The 21695-nt window shown below is 36.4% G+C and overlaps 1 protein-coding gene across 1 annotated transcript in view; it reads right to left on the reverse strand.

The window, feature by feature from the left end:
• Nucleotides 1–217: 217 nt before the first annotated feature.
• BRMS1L (BRMS1 like transcriptional repressor) overlaps nt 218–21695 on the reverse strand; it is a 69462-nt gene continuing 47984 nt past the window's right edge. Inside the window, exon 10 of the mRNA XM_041759482.1 lies at nt 218–1234. Within this exon, the coding sequence (XP_041615416.1) occupies nt 1153–1234 (82 nt within the window). The 3' untranslated portion in view covers nt 218–1152. The remainder of the gene's footprint in view (nt 1235–21695) is intronic.

Consider the following 21695-nt stretch of genomic DNA (forward strand, 5'->3'; position numbering starts at 1 on the left):
TATTATTTCATATTACTTGCAATCAGAGTGTGAAACTCAAGGGATGTGGTAAAAATGATTAATTATCCAATCACTTCTATGAAAAATAAAGGGGAAAGTATTAGACCTCTACTTTAGTAAACAGACACTGAAGCAAATAGTTCAAGCAAGCTGGAAAAAACCCAAAGGTGAAAACAAAAACCAATAACAACAAACAACAAATTTTTTTCTTTTTTGGCTTTTTTTATTGTAACTAAATGACAGATGCTAACAAAAGTTATTGTGGTAATTATTTCACAATATATGTAAGTCAAGCCATTAAAAAAATCACGATAAATAAATGTTTCCCTACGTGCTAAGTACTGTATTATTTTGCAAAAATTACTTAATTAATTCCTTATAACAACCAAATGAGGTAGGTAGGTATCCATTTTACAAATGAGGAATAAGAAGCTTAAAGGGTTAAATAACTTGTCCAAGGTCAAAAACTGAATTCAAGTTTACTAAAATCTTCAGTGTAGTCTAGTAACTGTTCCTCATTGTTCAACAGCTATGAAAAACACAACTTTCTTATTCACACTGTCTAAAATTTTTGGTAACAAATACACATATTAGCATAACAATTCTATATGAAGAAACTTAGAAATAGGAATTTCTGGTAAATGTCAACTATACATTTATTATGTCTAGGCACTGGACCAGGTGTCTATGATACAATGATAAAAGAGAACATAATACTTGCCCTACAAATGAGCACAATCTAAAAGAACATAAACATTTAAAAGGTAATTGCAATAAAACAAGAGAAGTATCATAAAATAATAATAATAATAATTAATAATAATAATAACAGCTAATCGTTTTTGAGCACTTACGGTGTGCTAGTCATTGTTAATAATCACCTTGTATATTTACTCAAGTAATCTTCACAGCAATCTACGAGATAGATACCAAAGAGATAAAGAGGTATATTTAAGATTTGTTGGAACACAGAGAAGAAAGCCTTTTCACTCCACCTAGACAGGCCAGACATTTGAGTGGAGTCCTATAGGATGTGTATGTCCACAAAAGTGATGGATCAGTCAGTATAATGTAAGACAGACCACCCAAAAGACCTCCTAAATCGTATTGATTTGTAACAAAGATTTATAGCTGTTCTCAAAACCCATCAGATTAGCTTGGGGCCTCTTCATGTCTTCTCACTCTGGGACCCAGACTGACAGCGCTTCCACCATCTGGAGCATCACCAGTTGCTCTAAGCAAGAAAAGGAGATGTTGTAAATAATGCACTGGCTCTCCAAGTCTCTACCTACAACACATGTCACCTCTGCTCTCTTTTCATTTGCCCAAGCAAGTCACATGGTTACACCTAGCTCTGATGGGGAAGAGAAGTGCCATCATACACTTTACCCAGGAGTAAGAGAATAGGAATACTGGGGGATAACCCTAATGCCTACCAAAGGGTGGAGGGGATAAGGTGATCAAAGGCAAAGGACATATCAAAGGAACGGTTGTGAAACAGTGTTTGATACACCATGGTTTCCATCATAAAGGCACAAGGTGTACACAAAAGGAAAGCATGAGGAGAGGAAAAGTCCGGTGAGTGCAAATCATGAAGACTCTTGATACACATGGGAAGTTTAAACCTCATCTTTTAGGCCATTAGGAAGCTACTGGTAGGATTTTAAGCAGAGGAGAATTCCTATCAAAATGTTCATTCAGAATGAATGAAGCAGGAAAGAAAAATTGGAAGAAATTAGAGATGAGGGAACTCTACGAGTTTCCTAGCTCTGTGTAACAAGTTACCACAGACTTAGCAACTTAAAACAACACAATTTATTATCTCACAGTTTTGATAGATCAGAAGCTGAGCTTAGCCTGAGTCTTCTGCTTCCAGGCCTCACCAAATTGCAATCCAAGCACTAGCTGAGTCATCAGAGTTTCAACCGGGGAAGACCCACTTCCAAGCTTCCTTATGCTGTTGGCAGAATTCACTTTCTTGCAGCCACAGGACTGAAGGTTTTAGCTTCTTCCTGAAGGTCACCCTCAACTCCTAAAATGTCATTCACAGTTCTTTGCCACACAGGCTTCTCCAGTATGACCACTTGCTTTGTCAAATCTATTTATTCAAAGCCAACAAAGGAGAGAGTGTCTTACCTTAGGGAAGGCCAAGACCCTCATTTTTTAAGGGCTCTTACATGAATAAATCAGGCCCACCCAGGATAATCTTGATTATCAGTTGATTTTGCAAACAATTGATTCAGGACCTTAATCACATCTGAAAAATCCCTTCACCTTTCCTATCTTCTACAGGCTGGAATAGAAGCAAGCCACAGGTCTTGCTCACATTCAAGGGAAGGGGATTATACAGGACATGAACACCAGGGATTGGGAATCACTGGACCCACCATATAGTTTGAGCACAAAAAGAATCAAATAAAGGATATCTCAAGCGTCCAGGTGAAAAGTTATAAGATCCAAGACTAAATTAGATTCAAAAATGTTTAAGAGATACACATATACCTCATATATAATTTGACTTTTTATTAAACTTTAGGTAGTTATTAGTTTGGTCTTTTTTTCTTATCTGTAGCACTGAACTCTGATAATATTCAAAGTAGATGTTTTGAAATGCTTTGCAATTTAAAAGAAAAGAGCCACAGATATTTCAAGTATCTGGATCATTCTAGCCAAGAGCAAAAATAAAGCAAAATATATGAAAATCAAATTACCAAGCATTTTATGACCTGAAAAATATGTTACAGAATATAACTGACAAAAAATTTTTTAAAGATTTTATTTTTTTATTCATGAGAGACACAGAGAGAGAGACAGAGGGAGAAGCAGGCTCTCTGCAGAGAGCCTGATGTGGGATTGGATCCCAGGACCCTGGGATCACAACCTGAGCCAACGTCAGATGCTCAACCACTGAGCCACCCAGGTGCCCTAATTGATAAAATTTATGTTGCATTTTTTTATAGGTTTCTACCAGAGCGATTGTTTTTAAAACATATATAAATATAAATATATATATATATATATATACACACATTTGTATAATTTTCATGAATAAAATAATTTAATGAATATTATGCAAGGTCTTAGGTTACATAATCTGAACTCCAATTCTGGAAAAAAATAAAAAGCAAACAAATGTAAAGATGTCAATTGACATCTGAAATGTAGAGACATTTAATAGCTGTCTTAGAAAGTGAAAGACTACCTGCCTCTAACTAGCTTCCTTGATTGACTCTACCTAGAAGTATCAGTCACATTTGCTTATTATGAGCCATGAATGTACATGATTGACTACAGGGAAAGAAAGAGAAAAGTAATGTCCATTGACAGCTATGTATCCATTACCCTGTTAACACCTTTAGAGACCTCTTTCATGCCTGCATTCTTGAAATGCAACACAATGACCAATACAATTATTTTAGATTCCATGTCAGCTATCATATAGTTTAGCTGAAATTCGAGGAAACCAGCAATTGAGGGAAACCAGATTAGAATAGAAGCAAAACATATTGTGAGGAGGTTGATTTCACTCCTTTACGACTGAAACGCACCACTTACGAAAGTTGGAGAACAATCTTTAAATGAAGACTCAATCCCTGGACTCCTCTTTAACCCAAAACTAGAAACCGGCCAGTTGAGGGGAGGGGAATCTCCCAAATTTTCATTATCCCTCAAAGATAAATTTCATACATCTCTGCTACCCAGAATTTCCAGGGCTCTCAAACACTTAACATTCACAAGTACATTCTGTGCCCTGAGCTTCAAAAAATGTCATGCTATTTGCATCAAAGAAAAAAGGAACAATTACTTCATAGGAAACAAATCTTCAGTTTCTTTCTAAAAGCCCCCTTTGTGCGTGAATGAAAACATCATGGGATTGCCAGGAACCCAAACAGCCCAAATACCACCTCAATGTACACGTTTTTTAGAATTCTGTGACATGCACACTCCCTGCTGAGGATGTGAAAGGAGACAAGTCAGAAAAGATAATGAACCAATTTCAGGTCTTCACATTCTGTCAAAGTGAACATTGGAAAGTGTTTATCACTGTTATTTATATAACAGTGAAAGCAAAGAGATTCTGAAAATTGTTGTTGGTCTAGAACACTTGGCTAACACTCCATGGATAATATCCAAAAGATAATTGCATAGTAAGACTGTGTATTCTACTCGAAGGGAAATATTGAAAAAAAAAATGGTCTTGTAAACTTTTGTGTCTCCTAAACTAACATTTTACATATAAAAATTAGCTCAAAAAATATGCCAAGGATTTTTATCATAATCACAACCCATTACCTGTTGAACACATAACAAATGAATATACAGCATCTTCTGGGAGGAAAAAAAGAACCTCTATTTAAGAATTATTGCCATACGATACAATAAACTGATTATGTATGTGCAAGTTTTAAAATATGTATATAGGCATGCACAACTTTTCCTCATTCCTACTTGTATTGTCTATTCCTTCCCTCACTAGCCCTACCTCCCTTATCCCCAGGCAACCAAGGATCTGAACTGTATCACTTTTTTTTTTTTCGATTTTATTTTAAATTCAGGTTAGTTAACATATAGTGTATTATTTCAGGGGTAGTATTTAGTGGTTCATCACTTGCATATAACATCCAGTGCTCACTATATCAAGTGCCCTCCTTAATGCCATCTCCCAGTTACCCATCCCCCTACCCACTTCCCCTCCAGCAACCCTCCGTTTGTTTCCTATAGTTATGAGTCTCTTATGGTTTGCCTCCCTCTCTGTTTTCATCTTATTTTATTTTTCCTTCCCTTCTCTTATGCTCATCAATACACTATATCACTTTAAATTTCTTTGCACTTCCTAGAATTTTACATAAGTGTTATTATTTATGTCTTGCTTCTTTCACTTAGCATTATTTAGAGATTCATCTGTGTTGTACTCATCATTCCCTTTTATTTTTGAGTAGTATTCCACTGCATAGATATAACACAATTTATCTATTCACCTATTGAGGGATACCTGGATTGTTTGCATTTTGGGGCCTTAATAAGCAAAGCTGCTAAGAACATCCTTATGTATAGACATAAGATCTCTTTTCTCTTGGGTAAACACCTAGGAGTAAAATGACCAGATATGATCATCTGATGATGATCAGATGACCATTATATGATAAGGCTATGTTAAACTGCCTAACTAGTTGCCAAACTAGTTGTACTCGCCTATATTCCCATTTTACATATATCAGTTCTGGTTCCCCTGAATCTTCATCAACTCTTGATGAGGTCAGTCTTTTTCATTCTAAACATTCTAAAAGGTGTGTGGTGGTATTCATTGTGATTTTAACTTGCATTTCCTTGATGAATAATGATGTTGAGCATCTTTTAATGTGTTTATTTGATATCTTACATATTTTTGGTGATGTCTGTTCAAATCTTTTGCTTGTTTTTAAATTGGATTATGTATCTTTTATCAGATGTATGCTTTGCAAATATTTTCTCCCAGTCTTTGATTTCTCTTTTCATTCTTTTATAGTGTCTTTGTAAAGCAGTTTCTAATCTTAATGATGTCCAATTTATCAAGGTTTCTTCCAGATTGTTTTAATATGCGTGAAATCTTTACGAAAGCCACAGTCACAGAGATTTTCTTGTATATTTTCTTCTAGCAATTTTATAATTTTAGATTTTACATAAGATCTATACCTTTTCTTTTAGGAAGAGTGGGAGGGACAGAGGGAGAGGGAGATAGAGAATCTTTTTTTTTTTAATTCACATTAGTTAACATATAGTGTATTATTAGTTTCAGTGGGTGTATTAGTGATTCATCAGTTGCATATAATACTTAGTTCTCATTACATGAACTGTCCTCCTTAAGGCCCATTATCCAACTACCCCATCCACCCACTTATCTGCCCTGCAACATCCCTCAGTTCCCTATAGTTAAGAGCCCCTTAGAGTTTACCTCTCTCTGTTTTTATCTTATTTTATTTTTCCTTCTCTTCCTCTATGTTCATCTGTTTCGTTTCTTAAATTCCACATGAGTGAAATCATATGGTATTTGTCTTTCTCTCATTGACTTATTTTCACTTAGCATAATACCCTCTTAATTCCATCCACATCATCACAAATGGCAAGATTTCATTCTTTTTGATGGCTGAGTAACATTCCATTGTATATATATTTACATCTTCTTTATCCATTTATCTGTTGATGGACATCCGGGCTCTTTCCATATTTTGGCCATTGTGGACATCACTGCTATTGGGTGCAAGTGCCCTTTCAAAACACTATTTTTGTATCCTTTGGATAAATAACTAGTAGGGCAATTGCTGGATAGTAGGGTATTTCTATTTTTAACTTTTTGAGGAACCTCCATACTGTTTTCTAGAGTGGCTACACCAGTTTGCATTACACCAACAATGTAAAAAGGGTTTCCCTTTCTCTGCATCTTCACCAACATTTGTTGTTTCCTGAGTTGTTAATTTTAGCCATTATGCCTGGTGTGAGGCAGTATCTCATTGTGGTTTTAATTTGTATTTCCCTGATGATAAGTAATGTTGAGCATTTTTTTCTTTTTTCTTTTTTTTTTTTTTTTTAGCATTTTTTTCATGTGTCTGTTATTTGTATGTCTTTTTTTGGAGAAATGTCTATTCATGCCATCTCCCACTTCTTGGCTAGATTTTTTATTTTTTTGAGTGTCAAGTTTCTAGATTTTGGATTCTAGCTCTTAACCTGATATGCCATTTGCTAACATTTTCTCCCATTCTGTTGTTACCTTTCAGTTTTGTTGACTGCTTCCTTTACTATGCAAAAGCTTTTTATCCTGATGAAATCCTAATAGTTCATATTTGCTTTTGCAGTGTGTCTAGCAAAAAGTTGCTACAGCTAAGGCCAAAGAGGTTGCTGCCCATGTTCTCCTCTATGATTTTGATGGATTCTTGTCTCATATTTAGGTCTTTCACCCAGGAGAGAGAATCTTAAGCAGGCCCCCAGCCCAGCGTGGAGCCTGACCCAGGGCTCAATCTCACAACCTGAGATCCTGACCTGAGCTGAAATCAAGAGTCAGATGCTTAACCAACTGAGCCTCCCACATGCCTCAAGATTTATATCTATCTTGAGTTTATTTTTATACATGGTATAAAGTATTGATAAAAGTTTATTTTTTTGCATATAGATACCTCATTATTCCAGAACCATTTGTTTAAAATATTTTTCACCACTGAATTACCTTTGCATCTTTGTCAAAAACCAATTGTCTTAATAATGTGGATATATATTTCTGGACTTCTTACTCTGTTAAATTGATTTATTCATCTCTCTTTACCCCACAGATCATATCATCTTGATTACTGTAACTCTATAATAAGCTTTGAACAAAAGTCATATTAGCCCATGAATTTTTTGTTTTGCTTTTTTTCAAAATTGTTTTACTATTGTATATCCTTTGCATTTCCATATGAACCTTAAGAGTAACTCATTAATTTCTATAATAAAATTTGCTAAGATTTTTATTGAGATTGCACTGAATCTATAGATCAATTTGGGGACACTTGACATCTTAACAATATTGAGCCTTCCCATGCATAACAGGGTACACCTCTTCATTTATTTTGGTCTTTAACTCACTTAGTAATATTTTTGTAGTTTCCAGCTTATAGGTGTTATACATCTTTTGTTAGATTTATTCCTAGGTATTTTATATTTTATGCTATATAAATATTATTTATTTCAATTTCTAATTGTTCATCGCTAGTGTATAGAAATACAATTAATTAGAATATATAGAGCACATGATATAATACATGTTATTTAGTATATTATAACATAATATAATTGAATAGCTTATGTTCTGCAACCTTGATAGTCACATTTAGTATCATATTTGTAGAATCCACAAGGTTTTCAGCATGTCATCTGCCAAAAAATGTAGTTTTACTTCTTCCTTTCTAGTCTAGATGCCTTTTCTTCCTCTTGCACTGGCTAGTATCTTCAATATAATTCAAAATTATACTGAATAAAAATGATGAAACGTACATCCTTTCTTTGTCCCTGATTTTAGAATGAGTGCATTAATTCTTTGCCCATTAAGTATGATGTTAGCTCTAGATTTTTCATTGAAGGTCTTCATCTGGTTGAAGAAGTGCCTTTCTATTCCTAGCTTCCTGAGAGTTATCAGAAATACGTGTTGGATCTTGTCCAATACTGTTTGTGTATCTAATGAGATGGACATACGATTTTTCTTTTTTAGTTTGTTAATATGGTGATTTTTATTGGTTGATTTTCAAATGTTTTTTTTTCCATGTTTTTTTTTTAATTTTTATTTATTTATGATAGTCACAGAGAGAGAGAGAGAGAGGCAGAGACACAGGCGGAGGAAGAAGCAGGCTCCATGCACCGGGAGCCCGACGTGGGATTCGATCCCGGGTCTCCAGGATCGCGCCCTGGGCCAAAGGCAGGCGCCAAACCGCTGCGCCACCCAGGGATCCCTGATTTTCAAATGTTAAACCAATCTTTACCCCTAGAATAAACTCCATTGATCACAATGTATGCTTTTTGTATATTGTTGAATTTGATTTGCTAAAATTTTATTTAGAACTTTTGCAGATATGTTAATAAGAGATATGCCTCTCCTCTTACTGGTATCTGAGTTATTCTAGTCTCAGTAATTCTGGTCTCCATTCTCATTAATTGAGAACTTTCTCTTCTATTTTCTGGAAGTGTTCATGGAGTGTTGCTATTATTTCTTCCTTAAATGCTTGGGAGAATTCACCATGAAGCCACCTGGGCCTGAAATTTTCTTTGTGGAAAGGTTTTTAACTACACTGAATACACATTCAATTTCTTTAATAGATATAAGACTATTGAAGTAATCTGTTTCTCTCAAAGGAGCTTTAGTAGTCTGCATCTTTCAAAGAGTTGTTCCATTTCATCTATGTTGTTAAACTTATTGGCCTATAGTTGTTTGAAATAGTTTTTTAGTCTTTAGATAGCTCTAAGACAGATTGTGATTTCCTCTCTCATTCCTGATATTGGTAATTTGTGTCTTATCTCCTTTTTATCTTGATCATTCTGACTAGAAGTTGGTCACTTTGTTTTCTTCAAAGAATCAGCTGTTGGTTTCCTTGACTTTTCTCTCCTATTTTTATTTTCTATTTCATTTGTTTCTAGTCTTTATTATTTCTTTTTTCTGTTTATTATAAGTATAATCTGCTCTTCTTTTTCAAGCTTCCTAAGTGGAAGCTGAGATCATTTATCTGAGACTTTTCTTCTTTTCACTTGGTACTGTAAATGTCCCACTAAGTACTACTTTAGCAGCAATATCCTACACATTTTGTTTCCCTTTTAATTCACTTCAAAATACTTAATTTTTCTTTTGATTTCTTCTTTGTTCCATGGGTGATTTAGGATTTAGGATTTAGAAATCTTTTCTTTAGTTTCCAGAGATCTTTTGGTTATTGATGGTTACTTTAACTCCATAGTGAATAGAGAAGATATGTTTTTATGACACGAAAATCTTTACTCTCATTTAAACATGTTCTATGCTCCAAGATATGGTCTATCTTGGTAAATGATATGTTGTATATGAAAAAAGTATGCATTCTGCTGTTTTTGGATGGGATTTTTTAAAAGGTCAATTAGTTGAAGTTTCTTAATAGTATTGTTTAATAGCATTGTTAATACTATTAGTTGAAGTTATTAATAGTATTCTCTTATGTCATCACTTATTTTCTGTCTAGTTGTTCCACCAATCATTGAGAGAAAGGTTTTTAAATCATTGACTATACTTGTGCATTTGTCTACTCCTTGATGTACCATCAGTTTGTGTTTCTTGTATTCCGAGGTTTTGCTAGCTGTATAAATGTTTTGGATTATTAGGCCTCATGATAATCTCCTTTATCATTATGAAATCACATTCTTCATTCCTACTAAAGGTCATTGTTCTGAAATCTACTTTGTTATCAATAACCATTCCAGCTTTTATGTAATTAATATTAGCATGAAATATCTTTTCCTGTTTGTTACTTTTTACCTATTTGTCTTTTTTTTTTAAGACTTTATTTATTTACTCATGAGACATACAGAAAGAGAAGCAGGGATCCCTGGGTGGCGCAGCAGTTTGGCGCCTGCCTTTGGCCCAGGGCGCGATCCTAGAGACCCGGGATCCAATCCCACGTCGGGCTCCCAGTGCATGGAGCCTGCTTCTCCCTCTGCCTCTCTCTCTCTCTCTCTGTGACTACCATAACTAAATAAAAATTTTAAAAAAATATTAAAAAAAAAAAAACAGTGCTTTAAAAAAAAGAAAGAAAGAAAGAAAGAAAGAAAGAAAGAAAGAGAAGCAGATACATAAGCAGAGGGAGAAGCAAGCTCCCTGTGGGGAACATGATGCAGGGCTCGATCCTAGGACACCAGAATCATGACCTGAGCCAAAGACAGATGCTCAACTACTGAGCCACCTAGGTGTCCCTTGTCTTTATATTTAAACTGTGTTTCTTGTAGGCAGCATATTATTGAGTTTTGCTTTTATTCAAAATGATCATCTATGCCTTATAATTAGGCTGTTCAAATTTAATGCCATCATTGATGTGGTTAAGTTAAAGTCCATCACATTACTGCTTTCCTATATGGCCCATGTGTTCTTTTCCCTTTTTCCTTTTTCTACCTTCCTTTGAAATGAATAAAATAAATACATTTTTGCTGGCTATAGAATTCTACAGGACCATTTTTTCCTTCACTACTTGAAAGTAGGTTGCTCCACTATTTTCTCACATTGTTTCAGATGAGAAGTCTGTGGTAATCTTTATCTTTTTTACTCTGTTTGTAATATGTATGTGGTAAGTAAAAACAACAACAACAACAACAACAAAAACCCTACTTAATTTAAATGATGATGATTCCGGAATTTTGAGCTAATGAGATTTAGATGAAATGTTTTACTTCTGTGTTGATGCTATAATTGGAGATCTTGAGATGGGATGAATGTATTTTACATGTGAGACATGTACAGATATACTTGGGAGACAGAAAAATGGACTATAGTCAGCAGAAAAATGGTTCTCAGAGATGCTCATGTTCTAATTCATGAAACCAATGAATATGGTAGGTTAGATGCAAAAGGTAATTAAAATTGCAGATAGAATTAAGGTTGTTAATAGGATGACCTTAAAATAGGGAATTTATCCAACGTTATCTGTGTGAGTCCAATCTAATTACAACGGTTTTTAAAGTAGAAGAGAGAGGCAGAATAGAGTGAGAAAGAAATGTAACTATGGAAGCAGGATCACAGAGATGCTGCATGCTAGCTTTGAAGATGGAGAAAGGGGCCACGAGCCAAGGAATGTGAGTGACCTTTAGACACTGAAAGAGACAACGAAGCCCATTCTTTCCTAGAATTTCCAGAAAGGAAAGCAGCCCTTGGTGATACCTTGTTTTAGGCCCAGTAAAACTCATGTCAGACTTCTGAACTACAAAACTATAAGATAATAAATTTGGTTTGCTTTAAGCCTCTAAAGTAGTTTGTTAGCAGCCATAGGAAACTAATGCAATGTCTTTTTTCTTCTCTGGCTGATTTTAATATTTTCTTTTTATCACTGGTTTTGGCAGATGACATCTTTACATGCCATACACATATTCCCATCTTTTCCCCAGAAAAGGCACTAACAGAAAATGCAATTTAAAAAATTGTGCCACAGATATATACAGAACTTTGCATCCGAACGCAAGTGAATACACATTCTTCTCAAGTGCACATGGAACTTTCTGCAGAGTAGACCACATCCTGGGTAACAAATCAGGTCTCAACCTATACCAAAAGATTGGGATTGTCCCCTGCACATTTTCAGACCACAATGCTTTGAAACTAGAACTCAAACACAAGAAGAAATTTGGAAGAAACTCAAACACGTGGAGGTTAAAGAGCATCCTGCTAAAAGATGAATGGGTCAACCAGGAAATTAGAGAAGAATTAAAAAGATCCATGGAAACTAATGAAAATGAAGATACAACCATTCAAAATCTTTGGGATACAGCAAAAGCAGTCCTAAAAGGGAAATACATCGCAATACAAGCATCCCTCAAAATATTGGAAAAAACTCAAATACACAAGCTAACCTCACACCTAAAGGAACTGGAGAAAAAACAGCAAATAAAACCTACACCAAGCAGAAGGAAGAGAGATAATAAAGATTCGAGTAGAACTCAATGAAACAGAGACCAGAAGAACTATAGAATAGATCAACAAAACCAGGAGTTGGTTCTTTGAAAGAATTAATAAAATAGATAAACCATTAGCCAGCCTTATTAAAAAGAAAAAAGACTCAAATTAATAAAATCATGAAGGAAGAGGAGAGATCACAACCAATACCAAGTAAATACAAGCAGTTTTAAAAATGTATTATGAGCAGCTATATGCCAATAAATTAGGCAATCTAGAAGAAATGGATGCATTTCTGGAAAACCACAAATTACCAAAACTGGAACAGGAAGAAATAGAAAAACTGAACAGGCCAATAACCAGGGAGGAAATGGAAGTAGTCATTTAAAAACTCCCAAGACACAAAAGTCCAGGGCCAGATGGCTTCCCAGGGGAATTCTATCAAATTTGTTTAAAGAAGAAACAATACCTATTCTACTAAAGCTGTTCCAAAAGATAGAAAGGGATGGAATATTTCCAAACTTGTTTTATGAGGCCAGCATCACCTTAATTCCAAAACCAGACAAAGACCCCACCAAGAGGGAGAATTATAGACCAATATCCCTGATGAACACAGATGCAAAAATTCTCAACAAGATACTAGCCAATAGGATCCAATAGTACATTAAGAGGATTTTTCACCATGACCAAGTCGGATTTATCCCCAGGATGCAAGGTTGGGAAGACATAGACATAGACATGGCCAAAAAGCACATGATAAAGTGCTCCGCATCACTTTCCATCAGGGGAATACAAATCAAAACCACAATGAGATACCACCTCACACCAGTGAGAATGGGGAAAATGAACAAGACAAGAAACAACAAATGTTGGAGAGGATGTGGAAAATGGGGAACCCTCTTGCACTGTTGGTGGGAATGTGAACTGGTACAGCCACTCTGGAAAACTGTGTGGAGGTTCCTCAAAGAGTTAAAAATAGAACTGCCCTATGACTCAGCAATTGCACTGCTGGGGATTTACCCCAAAGATACAGATGCAGTGAAATGGCAGGACACCCGCAAGCTGATGTTTATAGCAGGAATGTCCACAGTAGCCAAACTGTGGAACGAGCCTCAGTGTCCATTGAAAGACGAATGGATAAAGAAGATGTGGTTTATGTATACAATGAAATATTACTCAGCCATCAGAAAGGACGAATACCCACCATTTGCTTCGACATGGATGGAACTGGAGGGTATTATGCTGAGTGAAGTCAGTCAGTCAGAGAAGGACAAACATTATATGGTCTCATTCATACAGGGAATATAAAAAATAGTGAAAGGGATTAAAGGGGAAAGGAGAGAAAATGAGTGGGAAATATCAGTGGGGGTGACAGAACATGAGAGACTCCTAACTCTGGGAAACGACCAAGGGGTGGTGGAAGGGGAGGTGGGCGGGGCGGGGGGGTGGGCTGACTGGGTGACAGGCTCTGAAGGGGGCACTTGACAGGATGAGCACTGGGTGTTATGCTATCGGTTGACAACTCCAATAAAAAAATACATCAATATTTATGTATTGGCGTTCAGCAGGTAGCGCCACTTCCGCCCAGGGCCTGATCCTGGAGACCTGGGATCGAGTCCCACATCAGGCTCCCTGAGTGGAGCCTGTTTCTCCCTCTGCCTGTGTCCTCTCTCTCTCTGTGTGTCTCTCAAGAATAAATAAATAAAATCTTTTAAAAAATAATTAAAGGAAGGAAGGAAAAGAAGTATACATTAAAGCTGCTCCATGGGTGTCAGTATTCACAAATCAGTAATATAAATGTTTCTTTATATACCACAGAAAGACATCACATAGGCTATTTTATCTTAAGCTGGGCTAATAAATTCATTTCAAAAATAATGCTTTAATGATGTTATCTATTAATCCAACTAAATTCTATATTCCATCAGGATTATAGAATTATACTGTGTCTTTAAAGCTCCTTTTCTCTGAGAAACTCAGACTATTTTTATATATAACGAAATGTCACAGTGGTCCCAAGAATTTCATCAAGAGACAATAAGCATTCCCAAATAAACCCAATTACCCCCCACACCCCCACATGCTAACATTGGGGAATCAAGTGAACTTTTTATTTTCTAACTAAAGAAACCTTGAGGATAATTTTAAATAATTAAGGGCTAAATGGTTAAGAGAGGGCATTCAGCTGTGTAAGTACAAAACAACTGAATTTTGGCAAACCAAGTTCATAATTTTAAGATGATTTAAGGTAAACTATGCCTATGGGAAGAAAAGTAACTTTTAAACTTTAAAAAAAAAATAAACTTTAAAAAAATATACAAATCATATGTGTTCACTTTCAAAAAATTAGAAGAAGAAGAATATCCATCGATAATCCCACTGCCCAGGGTAATCTCTATTAACATATTGTATACCTCTGTTGATCTGGATATTTTCCATTTGCCCCTCCAGATCCCCTCTCAATCTTGCCACCCTGCTCTGTGCCTAAGGAGACTGATCTATATGGATGTATCAAGGAACCCCTTTGCAGGCTGACTTCTGCTTGAGCTCAGTGAATGAAGAACACTGGTAATAGAGTAAGGGCAGGGAGGGAGAGGCCAAGACATTCATTTCTTAGCACCCACACTGTACAGTTGTTGTGGAAAGGCTACACGCCTTTAGAAAAGTCATAAATCCTGTCAAAAGGTGTTTCCACGTAGCTTTCCCTGCCTCACAGCCCCTTCCTCTAGCCCCTTCAGGCAGACCTGCAATGGTAAGAACATCCTATCCTCCACACCTTCACCAGCTCCCGATTCTATACCATTCTTTGTTGTTTCTCTATATCCTGCTTACACCTTGTAAATAATCCCTATATTGAACTCTCTCACATTACTCAAGTTGAGTGTGCCATCTGTATCCTGTTGCTACCTTGACTAAAACCTTTTTTCCAGTTTTTAAACTATAAATTATATATTATAACTACATATAATATATATATTTATATACATACATTTGTTTTTACATGACATGCCAGCTATTATATTGCTATACTAGAATCTATACAAATCACTATTATTCAAAAATTTCAGTTTCCATTTTCTATTCTATACAGTGATGCAATAAATATCTATGTATATACACATATCTTTGCCTTCTCTATATTATTGACATAGGATACATTCTTGGCAGTACTATTTCTGGGATATACAAATATGCATATATTTAAGGCTTTTGATATTACCAAATAGCTTTTCATATAAGCCATAATGATATTCACCTCCCCATATAGTGAACAAGAATGCCCGAATGCCCATTATCCCACCCACTCATTAATATTCTACCAAAACATTTTTGCAGAAGGAAAATTAACCTCTTTAATTCTATTGTATACACACCACCTAGTACTCTGCAGTGAAGCTATTCCCAAAGCCACCAAGTTGATAGCTAGATTGGCAATTCAAACATCAGCTCTTAATTCCAATTTCAGAAACCAAAAAATAGGGGGTTTTGGTATCTCCTCCTTTTCCCACATGGCCACAGTAAATAGTCTTTTAGTCTATAAAACATAATTTGTAAACTTTTCTACTAATTTGTTGAAGTAGAAAAACCTATAAGTCCTAAACTAGGAAACTGGGGCAAATCTAGTAAAGTCCCTAGTTTCTTTTAGAGAATCTAGAGGAAAATGACCACACATTAAAATGTAAGCCAATTCCATAAAATGAATTGAATCCCATGGTTGTGGAAGACACCACAGTCCAATGTTATTAGGGGTACAAATGGGCAAAATGTGTCCCTCTCCCCCCACAGCAACTGTCTAATACAGGAAACAGAAAGAAGCATGAACAACACTAAAGATGGCTTTAAAAGAATGGGTTCTCTGAGGAGTAAAAAGAAAAAGAAAAAAACCTCCAGCTAATCAAGAAAAAAGAACAGGGCAGCCCAGGTGGCTCAGTGGTTTAGCGCTGCCTTTGGCCCAGGGTGTGATCCTGGAGACACCGGATCCCTGTATGGAGCCTGCTTCTCCCTCTGCCTATGTCTCTGCTCTCTCTCTGTGTCTCTCATGAATAAATAAAATCTTTAAAAAAATAAAAAAGAAAGAGAAAAGAACAAATATATACAAAAAGTAAGGAATGAAACAGGCTATAATGATAGAGCTGAAAGATTCTTTTCTTTACAAAATATTGTCTATAACTTTATGCTAAAACTTTAAATATATATATAATACAGAATTTACTAAGAAATAAAAATGACAAGCATTATTTGATCAAATCAATATCTATAAAAGAAATGGAAAATGTTGTCAAAGAAGGCAGAACAGACTATAGATTAAGAGCACAGTTTTAAATTCCGTTGCCCCATTGTCCTTCCGGCCTTGCGTAATACCAACTTCCTACCTCCTCCCACTGTCCTATGAGCTTTGCTGGAGAAAAATCACAGTCAAGTAGCTGGAAGCTACTATAGTTTTATGGTCATCAACCTCAAATGGGCTCTCCGCACTGAAAAGAAACTACAGAATTACATTTTTCTAGTTGTCTTACTTTTCTCTTCTCCACACCTCTGTAACACAGATAAAAATCTTCTCTATTCTTCTCAAACTTCTGAGTCCTGCCACACATGCCCCTCCCCACTCGGCCCTGCAGAATCACTCAGCAGGCAATCTGAGGCAATCAGACTTCTGTTTTCATAGAGAAACAAAAGCCATCAAAAGGACCCCCTCCAAGTCCTGCCACCAGAACAATAACACAAATCTATCTACGTATGAATCTTCTTTCCTTCCCTCCTGTTTCAGAGGGAGAAGTGGCCTACCTCTTGTGACTTCTCAAGTGCCTTCCTCTACCCTGGATCTTCAAACTGCCTCACTCCACTGGCTCCTTCCCAACAGTCTTCCCACACCTTTCTTCCATGCTCCCTCCCTTTCTGCTCCCTTTCATTTCACAACCCACCACATCCTGACTATTTGTCCCAACAAACATCCCCTTGTCAAACTCCTCACTGACTTCCATGTTGTTGAATCCAATTGACACTTTTCAGTTCTTCACTTGCTCATCCCCTTGGCGGTATTTGATACTGCTGTCCATACTGTCTCATCTTCTGCCTACTTAACAGAGTTTTTATTTCCTATTAGCTCATATCTCAACAGATGTCTCTCCGGATTGAATTTCCAGTTCATAATACAATTTGTGATGATGTATTGGTGCACTTATTTAATCAGCACAAGGTAGAAAAAGTTCCAATCCTGCCAAAGTAGGTCTCCTTCTCATCCCTGCACCTCAGTCCCCTAGTTTCCTGACCCAGAGATTAGGTCTATAAGCACCATGTAAGCCTGGAGCTGCATTGCACCATCTTTCCCACCATAAAAATTTCTGCCTGCCACAGAGTGAAGCTACACAGAAGGAACCCAAGCTGAGAGATGGAGAAAGGCAGGTTCCTGATGACACTGTTTGAATATATGGGTCTAATTAACTCTACTTAATCTCTGGACCTTTCTAGTGATAAAGAATAATACATTTCTTTTTTTTTTTTTTTTGCAAAGCTAGCTTGAATTGTTTCTGTTAATTATCAGCTGAAGCAGTCCTACCTAATGCTGAGGGAGTAGGTTTTAGAAATTTCTAGAACACAAAATTGACAGGGTTTCATGATCGATTGAATGTGGAAAGTCAAATTTTCCAAGTGTAGATGTAGGCGTGGAGGTGGGTAGATAGGGTTATGAGTCCAAGTCTGACAAAAAGGAGTTCACATTTCACAAAGTTGCCACATGTAATAGTGTGAGAAATGGTGAAGATGAGAAACATGTTAAGGGACCCAATAGTCATTGAGGGGGATATTCAAAAATAAGCAAAGTCTAGGAATCAGACAGTAAAGATTCCACAAACTTTTGGTCTTGAGTAAGCCTCAGGTTGGGTAACAGATCGGGTTAGCCAAGGGAATCTGAGATATTAATTACCAAGAAAAATTCAGGGTTCTAGAAATAAATAGATCTAAGTCACACTGCATAGGTGTAGGGATAACCAGGTCTTGATAATCGAGACAAGTGAACACCCATGCAAAATAGAAAAAAGGGAAAGAAAGTGGGTTAGGTAAATTAACATAGAAGAACAAGGACAGTTTGTTCTCTGGCTTCTCTTGCAGCCACTACTGAAAGAAGGTAGCTCTGGGTACAAAGGAAAGCAAAAAGTAGTTATTGTCACTAATGTTAGGTGACTGTAATATAATCAATCTTATGAAGGTTGGGATAAGGGTATGAAAAGTAGATATATTGAGGTATTCTTACGAAAAAGATTAAATGAATAGAAAGTATAGAGAGATCACAGAAAAAAGATCATGCATATTCTGAAAAATAAAGCAAAGATAAAGCAGGGAAGAGACAGGAAAGCTCAAATGACTGTGGGCAAAAGCCCCAAATCAAGCCCCCAATCTAGTTTAACATTGATGCTGCTTTCCCTTGGTGAACACAAGAAGAACATAAAGTAAAAATACTGACATTAGAGATCCCAGAAGTTAGTCTCAGCTTGAATGTCTTTTTATATTAAAAGTGGGTAATTCCTGTCTTATAATAATTTATTGTACTGGTGGGATATTTCTCTACACCCTGTGTGAAGAATGAATCCTGGTTCAATTTTGGCTCTGTGCTAATTCAAACATCCATTCCTGTCTGTCCACCATTCAAAATGAACCTGAGGGCTTTACTTGGAATTACAGAAAGCTGTCAGTACTGTATTGCTGAGTTCCCCAAACCAGACAGTCATTCATAAGGGGCAGCATGAAACAAGGTGAAGGAATATAGGAACTGTCTGTCATTCACTGTGTGTTTACTTAGACAATTGAGCCCATGTTGAATTTGTCAATTAGAAAACATTTTATAAGACTTAGGGGAGAGAATTCAGGGGTAGAAGAGGTTTCTGATGAGTATGAGGCTCCTAAAAATACCTTAGGAGCCAGAGCAAGACTGTTTGCTCATGATCCTCCAGACTCTCTGCTGCACTTCCCTCAATCCATCCAAACAGGTATAAAAACAACCATAAGTAACACAGACAATCCAAAGAGCTAGTTTATTTCTATTTGTTTTAACTGAATAATACAAGTTGGACAAATGAATAAAGACCAATGTGTTCTCTCCTGCAACTAAAATATTCAAACCACAAAAACAAAAAAGTATAAATCTACATCATAAAAAATATTTTCCTTTCATGTAGTGAAGAGGCAGCCCTGGGGACTTCCACTTCTTAATAGATGGAGCAGGTATAATTTTCCCTATTTCTTCCATGAACTACAACTGAAAACATATAAAACAAACATAAGACACCGTAAAGTGGAAAAGACATGCAGATTGGCTAAAGGACTTAGGATCTGAGGAATTAACATGATAGTTAGTTCCCTGGAGTTTTGTTTCTGTTTTGTTTGTCTCCTATATTCTCAGAATTGGAGTTGAAGAAGGTGGTAACCTGTTATCGTCTATGGATGCAGGCCAGAAAAAAACCCACAAAAATCTGCCCCCTACAGGCAAAGTACCAGGAAAGAGACAGTCTAGCAAGACAGAAAACTTCTAGATAATTACCACTCTACTCCAGCTAAATGACACAGAAAAGGCTGTGGTCCCATGCCAGGGTATTATGCTGAGTTTAAAAAGCCAAACCAGAAATTACATACCATATGATTTCATTTATGTAACATTCTTGAAATGACAGCTCACTCACAAGTTTGACAAGGTGCCTTACGATCAGAATGTCTTACGCTCATCATGTGGACCCTCCATAGGGCTGCTTGGGTGTCTTCATGACACAGTAGCCAGCTTCTCCCAAAGTGAGTGATCCAAGAGACAGCAAGGGAGAAACTACAATGTCTTTTATGACCAAGCCTCAGAAGTCACACACCATCATTTGGTAATACCCAACTTGGCTACACAGCTCAATCACAGTGAGGGTGAGAGAGGACTACACAAGGATGTAAACACCAGTTGAGAGCACTGGGATCCATCTTAGAAACCAGCTATCACAGTAGAATAGAAAATATCAGAGACAAAACAAGAATCCTTAGCAAGAAATGTGCATATTGCAACAACCACTGCAGCCAACTACCATCATTGGTCTGAAAGATAGTGGAGCACATGTGATAAATACAATAGCTAAGAAAGAGTCATTCAATCTTTTGTCTGTTAGCATCGTTCTTGATTTCTGTGATCTAATGTTCAATCTGATCACCTTAATGTGAGAATTACTGTTGAATGTTCCCAGTTTAATTTTATATTAACAGAATTCACAGTTGGTTATGAGAAGAACTAAGAAAGCATTTTTTCTGCTGTTAGCAAAAAAGTATTAGGATTTTCAAGACTTTTAAATGTTTCATTACAGACTTCCAGTAAGCTTTCTAGAAGGGATATTAGGAAATGTGAGATTTCTCTAGTATAATCATTGTAACACTATGGCAGAACTGGTACAAATTTTTCTTTAAAAGGATGGTTTTATTATTAGAAGAAAACAATTATAAAGTAAAAAAAATAAAAATTACAGAGCTGTATTCAAGTTCAAGTGCTGGATCTGGAGATTTAAAAAGTAATAATATGGGATCCCTGGGTGGCGCAGCCGTTTGGCGCCTGCCTTTGGCCCAGGGCGCGATCCTGGAGACCCGGGATCGAATCCCACGTCGGGCTCCTGGTGCATGGAGCCTGCTTCTCCCTCTGCCTGTGTCTCTGCTTCTCTCTCTCTCTATCATAAATAAATAAATATTTAAAAATAAATAAATAAATAAATAAATAAATAAATAAATAAATAAATAAGTAATAATATTAAGGGGCATCTGGGTGGCTCAGTTGCTTGAGCATGGGACTCTTAATTTCAGCTCAGGTCATGATCCTGGGGTCCTGGGATAGAGGCTTCGAGTCAGGTTCTATGCTCTGTATAGAGTCTGAGATTCTCTCTCCTTCTGCCCCTCCCCCCACTCACATGCATGCACTCTGTAAAATAAATCTCTAAAAGAATAATATTCACTGCAATAATAAGTAATCTTAGACTTTATTAAACTACTTCATTTAAAAAAAAAGATTTCTATTTTTAAAGTAATCTCTACATGCAATGTGGTGCTCAAATTTACAACACCGACATCGAGTCATGTGTTCCACCAACTGAGCCAGCTAAGTACCTCTAAACTACTTTATGGGTTTTTGTTTTTTTTTTAAGATTTATTTCTTTGACAAAAGCAAGTACAAGCAAGGGGAGCAGCAGAGGGAGAGGGAGAAGCAGACTCTCCACCTAGCAGGGAGCCAAACATGCAGCTAGTTCCCAGGACCCCAGGATCATGACCTGAGCTGAAGGCAGACGCCTAACCAACTGAACCACCTAGGCGTCCCTAAACTGCTTTATTTTTACAAAGAAACACTTATATGCAAGACCTAGTAATAAATGTTTTCTTTAAATATTTTAACAAATCTACAAAATCCAAATAAACATCTCAATTTCTAATAATATATGTACACTTTTTAACACCCTCAAACTTAATAATTCATTTAGAAACGATTCAAATTACCAAAGAAGGAAAAAATAGACACAGTTACCTGCCTGTGATGATTAATTTTATGCACCAAAGGGTGCCCAGATTAAAC

Source organism: Vulpes lagopus, chromosome 6 (assembly GCF_018345385.1).
Source record: "Vulpes lagopus strain Blue_001 chromosome 6, ASM1834538v1, whole genome shotgun sequence".
Taxonomy (NCBI): Eukaryota; Metazoa; Chordata; class Mammalia; order Carnivora; family Canidae; genus Vulpes; species Vulpes lagopus.